General features: G+C 55.5%; 2 protein-coding genes across 2 annotated transcripts in view; both read right to left on the bottom strand.

Moving 5' to 3' along the window:
- C1r (complement C1r) overlaps nt 1-3771 on the bottom strand; it is a 7941-nt gene extending 4170 nt beyond the window's left edge. The window contains exons 1-7 of the mRNA XM_010611698.3: nt 3618-3771; nt 2859-3087; nt 1801-1993; nt 1422-1568; nt 1141-1337; nt 790-937; nt 485-606 (exon numbers count right to left, since the gene is read on the bottom strand). Coding sequence (XP_010610000.1) covers nt 485-606; nt 790-937; nt 1141-1337; nt 1422-1568; nt 1801-1993; nt 2859-3087; nt 3618-3619 — 1038 coding nt within the window. The 5' untranslated portion in view covers nt 3620-3771. The remainder of the gene's footprint in view (nt 1-484; nt 607-789; nt 938-1140; nt 1338-1421; nt 1569-1800; nt 1994-2858; nt 3088-3617) is intronic.
- Nucleotides 3772-6146: 2375 nt separating this feature from the next.
- C1rl (complement C1r subcomponent like) overlaps nt 6147-7383 on the bottom strand; it is a 7462-nt gene continuing 6225 nt past the window's right edge. The window contains exon 8 of the mRNA XM_019205640.2: nt 6147-7383. Within this exon, the coding sequence (XP_019061185.1) occupies nt 7051-7383 (333 nt within the window). The 3' untranslated portion in view covers nt 6147-7050.

Raw genomic sequence — 7383 nt, 5'->3', positions numbered from 1 at the left:
AAAAAAAAAAAAAAAAAAAAAGAAAGGAAAAAGCAACACTGTTTTGTTTACCAGCTTTTGTGACCTTGGTCCATAGATAAAACCATATTTTGTCCCGGGTCTGTGAAGCTGACAAGGCAGTGGGTCCACTGTGGACCCTGGAGCAAGAAGCAGGAGGCTGGGCCCAGCTCTGCTGTACAAAACCACCTCACGGCACTGAGGGAGTCACCGCGTCTGTGCTGTGCTCCTCTTGTCCCCGCTCCACAATGAGTTATGGACTAGGTCAGAGCCTCGAACCTGGCTGCATATCAGGGTCACCTGAGAGAGTTTAAATAGTCCACAGCACAGATGGGAGAGCGCCATCCGGAGGGGACCCAGAATGAGTGCTTCTAAAACACTGCTTGTGCACTCTAGCTGGGGAGCCAGTTGACATGCTCAGCCCTCAGTGACTCTGGTGTGTGTGAGCCTAGAGCTGCTATGGACCCCTGTGGACCCCTGTCCTCACCTCCACCAGCTGGTAGCCTTCTTTGCAGGTCACAATGAAATAGTCCCGGAACTGGTACTGCGGCTGCGGGTTCTGGATGATGGTGAACTCGTCCAGGGCCTTGGGCTGCAGGCACTTGATGACTGTGGGGAGGAACTTGCTCATTTCAGAGCACGGCAGTCCCTCTCCCCTCAAGGGAGGCCTGCCTGGGAGCCTTATCGCCATGTTTTATTTTTATTTATTGATCTTGGCGCTAGGGCCGGGACCCAGGCCCAGTGCGGGCTCATGAGCTGTGCTGCGGAGTCGCCCTGCAGGCCCAGCCTTACTCTCTGTGGTGTAGTGCAGCTTCCAGCCCCGGCTGTCCCCGGACTCATCAGAGAAGAACAGCAGATCCACGGCGTTGCTGCTGGTGTCCAGGTCGGGAGGCCTGTTCGTCCCACAGAACTCGCCCAGGTTCTTCCCGTTGGCGTAGATCTGATGGGAGTGGAGGGACAGTGACGCAGAGCGGGGCATTTTCACCCCCGGGGACACCTGCTGGTGTGTGTTTGCAGCTGAAGGTGGACAGGACCCCAGGACTCCTGGTAGCGCGGGAATGTGTGCGAAGCTGGTCACCCCTGTCTGAGTTGGCTGCGTGGGCACGGGAAGGAGAGGGAGATGTCCTCGGGTCAGGGCTGTACCTGGAGCTGGTCATAGGGGCAGCGCACTTGCTGGTGGTCATCGATTTCAAAAGGCTCCAGGAACTTGAGGTGGAGGGTGAGGCCGCGCTCTACCCGGATGCTGTAGTTGCAGCGCAGGTCCGGCGGGTACGGCTGGGGGTACTCCAGGCTGGCCACGAAGCCCGATGGCTCCGTGTACAGCTCGCTGCTACACTCAGCTGTGAGAGTGGAGGCTCAGGGCTCGCTGGGGCCCAGCAATGCCCACGCAGTGCCCGCCGCCCCACCGTGCCCCACGGACCCACCCTGGCAGGAATGCCTGTCCTGCTGCAGCTCGTAGCCTGCACGGCAGGAACAGAAGTAGCCGCCCACGTAGTTGTGACAGAGGTGCTGGCAGCGGGGCTGGGAGTCTTCTTCCACGGAGTTGCGCTGGGAGGCACATTCGTCGAGGTCTGGAGATTCAGAAGGAAGGGCTGGGGCCCTGCCAGGAAATTCCTGCAGGAGCTCTGGTCTCAGAGAGGCCGCTTGCCAGAGGCCTAGCAGAACATCCAGGCCTCTCTAATGACTCCAGGGGCCGAGGCCAGTGGACAGGCCCCTTCTCTCGAGGAGAGAAACAAGGAGAGCCGGCTCTGGGCTCCTTCTGATTCAGGCCCCCCTTTCCCGCTGAGCCTGGGGAGCACCTACCCACGGCCTGGTAGTAGGCCCGGAAGCCCCTGTAGAACATGACAGTCCCGTTCTCCTCATTGGAGAAGTCTGTGTGGAAGGTCAGCAGCATCTTGTTCCCTTGGGACACGAACTCCTTCTCCCCTGGGGGGTTCCCCAGGGGGGACCCCAGCTGTCCACAGAACCTTCCAAGGTTTTTCTTGTCGGCGGAGATCTGGTGGGAGACACAGGGGGAGGAAGAAGTCCTGCTGAGGAGTCGATCCCCTGTGCACCCCAGAGCAACCCATCCCCACAGTGGCACCCGCTGCTCACTGCTACTGGTCCTGGCTGCCGCGGACACCTGTGATGTCACCTGCAGCTGCGGCTTCCGCCTGAGGTCGCCTGTGGCCGGCATGTCACCCCCCACTGTATGCCCCACCTCCCCACAGGCCTCTGATCTCCTCGCCCACCCCTCTGGGCCCTTCTTCCCCTGGCATCCGGGAGGTCTCTGTCCAGCCTCTATTATCCCTTCAGCCCTGAGCCTGACGGGTCTTCATTTCTGTCTTCATTTACTCTGCACCATGGGCCTTATTCAACCTCTCCATCCAGCCGTGCCTCTGCACACACAGCTGAGAACAAGGCCTAGCTGCCCGGAATCTCCTCATGGATTCCTCCATTCCTTGCCATCCAGGCCCCCACATCCCCTCCTTCCTCCCATGTTGTGTCCCCTGTGGGGAAGCTCTGAGGGCTCTGTGTTATTCCCTCACCCTCCAGGCTGTTGCCTGCGATGGAGGTGCACAAGCTTTGCCTGGTCCTAATCTCATGTCTCATTTTCTTTTCCTGTTGAAGTGGCAGCTACGGCCATATTCTCCACAGAAACAGAGAAACTGAGGCGCAGATGTTTCTAAGAGATACACCCCAAGGCAGCTGGGTGACACTCCTGGGCCTCCCTTCCTCTGGGTTTCTCCCCATGGTGACCGCTAGGTGCCCTAAAACTCATGGGCACCCCTTCCATGGCATCGCATGGCTCTCAGACAGGGCTGGGCAGTGTCAGGGTGACCCGAGGCCTGGGCCTTTGACCCCCAACCTGCCCCTCCTACCTTGACGTAGTCATAGAAACAGCCTTCGGAAGGCTCCACGTCAAACTGCCAGAAGACGAGCTTCACTCTGTGTCCGGGGGGCACCGTGATGATAGTGGTTGTCTCATAGTTGTTGGGGTAAGGTTTGGGGTACAGAGGGGAAGTCACCTCCCCAAAGAGCTTCTGAGGGATGGGGATGGAGCCTCCCACCCCGCAGAGCAGGGCTGACACCAGGAGGAAAGAGAGCCACCTGCCCAAGAGAAAGAGGAGTCTTTGAGGAGCCTGGACCCTCTCTGTGCCCTGAGGAGACCCATGGAGCTGCTCAGGGCTGGGGTGGCCTCTGCAGTGGCTGCCTCAAGTCCCTCCCAGGCAGGGTCCAGCCCAGAGATACCTTCCCAACCCCTCCCTGTCCTCCCCTTCCTGGAATGGGACTGGCATGGGACCAGGGCACCTGACCAGGGCCCCGGACTAGGGCCCAAAGGGGCAGCAGAACCCTCTGGGAGAAGCCCTCCATGGGGTCTGGGAAACCCGGGTTCCTCCTGCTGAGCAGGGTGGGGGTCCTCGCCCTTCATGTCTCCCTGTGTTGGGACCAGAGGAAGGAAGGGAAGGCAGTGCTGGCTGTGTCTGCCATGGCCTCCCGGGTCCTCAGCACGGTGAACATGTTGGGAGTGAGCACGCGGTGTGTGCTGGCACAGACGGGGTAGGTGGGGAGGGGGCATCCCTGGCCCTGGGCCTCTTGTGCCGGCCCCAGCTCCTGCCTCAGCCCCCAGCCTTACTCACATTTCCCAGGCCTGCTTGTCCTTGGGGACTCAGCTCTCTTGACAGCGTCTTCATGCACAGAGTGTTGAGGGAGAGAGCAGGGAAGGGGAGGGATGACTGTGGTGGTGGAGGGGAGACCATTCCCGGAGGAATGCTGCAGGGAATTAACTATTTGCATAAACAAAACAAAACGGAAAAAAAAAATCTGAGTTTCTGTAGTTTTGGTTTTGATAGCCCTGTTGGTGCTGCCACCTGCTGGTAACTTGGGGAAGTGCGGAGGAGCCTGAGTCTGGTTTTGAGCTTGGGTCTGGTTTTGGTCCTGGGGGACCTTCGGGTGGAAGTCCAGTCCTCCTCCGTGCATTTCTCAACATTTCTGCAGAGACTTGCCTAGCCACTGCTGCCATGCTTCCAGGGTTCCTACCCAAAGGGTAATGGGGACCCCAGCTTTGGGTGTTCTTGCCAGGGCAGTGTCCAGTCCAGGAGTCGGGGCCACAGAGGCATCCTGAGGTCTGACCCCATTCTCCCTGCCTTGGTCGCCCTGCAGCCCCAGTCCAGGAGAGGGCTGTGATGGGGTGACAGGAAGCACAGGGCTGAGGAGGGCGTGCCAGAGAGGACAGAGGAGAAGGCCTCTGCTGTTCCAGTGACACCTAGATCTAGAGGGAGGGTGGCTGTGTCTGGTGGCCCTGCAGCGTAGCCTGTGCCTGCCAGGGGACCTGGGTCTCAGACATACCAGGTGGCACCCTGTGTTTCCAGACCCAGGGGTTAAATTCCTTAGTGCTTAGGCAAAGGGTGTGGCTGTAGAGCAAGAGTGAGTTGGTCTTTTTTCAGGGAATTCAGGTCCCAGAGAGCTCTTCCGTCTAGGAGGTGGGGTTTGATGGAAAACTTTGTTCCTTTTGGGAGCCTTTCTTCAGTTCTCCATGGTGGTTTCTACCCACTTGTAAGCTGATTCCCTTCTTAGATGAACCCCTTTACCCGTCTCCCCACTGTTTGCCCTGGTTCATAGCCAGGCACTTTCCAGGACTCACAGGGATGGACTCGTCCCTGTTTGGCCCTGGCTGCATCCTTGCCGAATGTGGTCAGACCACAGGCACACGGAGGGGCACAAGCCACAGAGGTCTGGAGGGGTCTTCAGCAGGCTGTGCTGGAGCCGAGGGATGAATCTGGGGGCAGGGCTGATCTGGCCATGGACCAGGACAGGAAAGACAAAAGATGAGAAAAAGAGACACACCAGCTCTGAGAAGAGCAGAAAAGAAAATCTTATCTGGCTAATGGGACGTTAAAATTCTGACAGCAGCATATGTGTGTGTGTGTGTGTGTGTGTGTGTGTGTGTGTGTGATGTGCACAACAGGCAAAGACAGGCCAGGCAAGGAGGAGGTGGTCCAAGAGGCTAAGTCTCATCTGAACTTCTCTCATCCATCCTGGGGGCTCTGGGTTGTGCTCTGCTGTGATGTCACATGACTTAAGAGTGACAAATTGGAAGCCTAGTGTGGTGGTGCTTGCTTGTAATTCCAGCATTCAGGAGGCTGAGGCAGGAGGATTGGTGTTCAAATCCAGGCTGAATTACATAGTGAGACCCAGTCTCAAAAAACAGAACAAAACAAAACACAAAGAATGACAAACTGGGGACCTCACCACTTCAGGCCCAGCTCCACTGCACTCTGCCCAGCCACTCAAACTAACTTCACTCATGCATGTCTGTTACACCCTGAATTGACACCGGGAATGAAAAAGGGACACAGCCATAGGAAGGTGCTCCTGTGTTTGTTTTAAACTGGAATTACATGGTTTATTTGCTAGGGTTTGATTCTGGGGAAAAGACTTTCTTTTAAAGCAATGGTAGGTTTTTTGCAGATGTATCTCTGTATCTCTCATTCATAGTTATATTCTAGATTCGGATCAGCTGTACATTTATATCTCTAAATATAAATTTAGATCTCCAAACTTAGAGCTAGATTTGGGTCTACATCTACATGTAAAGATGTAAATATATAGATCTAGACATATATATGAAGGTATAGGCATATATATTTTTGTCTTGGAAGGGAGACACATAATTTTTAATACAAATACTTTTTTTAAAAGACAGGGTCTCACTATGCAGTTCAGACTGACCTGGAACTCATTATGTAGCCCAGGATGGTCTTGAACTCACAGCAATCCTCTTGCCTCAGCCTCCTAAGTGCTGGGATGACAGGCATGGGCCACCACACCTGGCCCATACAAATACTTTTTTCAATAATAAAAATAAGTAAAATATATAAAAACAATATACACTCATTAAATAAAATCTAAGCTAAATAGAGAAATAGGGGAAAACCAAATGGCCCATATCATACCCCATTAAAACAATCTCTGCTTAGTATTATAAGAATTTTTAAGTATTTTTAATAGTCCTTTGAACTGTGCATAAATTTAAAAAATAGTAGTAATCACATGTATACTCCACATTTTTTGTTTTCTGGTACCGGGAATTGAACTCAGGACCTTGTGCTTGCCAGGCCAGTATGGTGCTGCTGAGATACATCCTCAGCCCTAATTCTGTTATATATATATTTTTAAGTGTAGGAAAAATTTATTTAGAGAAAGACAGCTTCTGTCTAAGAGAGACAGAAGGGGGATTGGAAAGTAGGCTGCCCCTAATCCTGCTATTTTTAAAGATAAATTTAACCTTTGATCCTAGAGCGACTTGGCTCTCAATGCTGACCCTGTCTGCTCTGATTTATGTTCAGCTATGACAGCGGCACCGACCAGTGTCTATGGGAAATCACAGTGGGCGCTGGGGCCCTTGAGGTGTCTGCAGGGCCAGGAGAGCAGGCAGCACCCTTCACAGGAGCAGGGCATCCAGGGAGAGAATCTGCAAGGACACAGGGATGGACAGGGCAGCTCAGACTCGCAGACCGCCGCAGAGGCGTCAGGGATCTGGGGAAAACAGGCTCTGCAGCCGCTGTCACCACCGTCGCGTCTCCCGGGCTGCAGCGTCCGTCTGTGTCTGTAGGACGAGGCTCAAACCCGCGCTCTGCACACACGCTAGAGGAGGAAGTGGAACAACGCGAGAAGAACCTGCATATAAAGGCGTAAAACGAAGAAGGAGCTACGACTACCACTGCATCCGGGAGTCGTGGGGGTGACCGGCCTTTAGACACAAAATGCCACGAAGACTCTTCCTCCACACACCACGGGAAAGGGGGTGAGAAGGCGCCTCTTCCACAGCACGGAAGAGACCGGCAGGTGACAGTTGCCTAGCGGAGCGGGGCTTCCCTGATGCAAACTTGCTGGAAGGCAGAGAAGGGACAGGGCCACTGATACAATTCCGCTGGAAATGTGTAGGCCGAGGCAGGAGGGTTTCCCAAGCAGGTGCCTGGCTGCAGCAGCGGCTGGAGGGGCTTGCTCTTCACTCCCAGCTCTCTTGACCCTGTGTTGCCGCTCTGGTTGGTCCTGCCCTCCTGTCCACGCTCAGCCCCTGCCACCCATCACGCCCTTGATCCAGTCCATGTAGTTGAGCACTTTGGTGTAGAAGCCGTACCCCTTGCCGCACCCGACGCCCCAGGACACGATGCCCGTGGCCACCCAGCGGCTGGCACCACCGTCCCACACCACGTAGACGCTGCCGCTGTCCCCCTGGCAGACTCCGCTCCCCCGCAGCTCCTCCCCCACGCAGAACATGTTGCGGGAAAAGAGCTCGGGGCGCTGCCTATCCCGGAGCCAGGCCTCGCAGGCCTCCCTGGAGGCCACGGGCAGCCTGGACCATTTCAGCTCCTCGCTCATCCAGCCCCGGGCCACGCCGAA

This window comes from Fukomys damarensis, unplaced genomic scaffold (assembly GCF_012274545.1).
Source record: "Fukomys damarensis isolate Sample0158 unplaced genomic scaffold, DMR_v1.0_HiC HiC_scaffold_19, whole genome shotgun sequence".
Taxonomy (NCBI): domain Eukaryota; kingdom Metazoa; phylum Chordata; class Mammalia; order Rodentia; family Bathyergidae; genus Fukomys; species Fukomys damarensis.
This window is presented reverse-complemented; position numbering and strand designations above follow the sequence as displayed.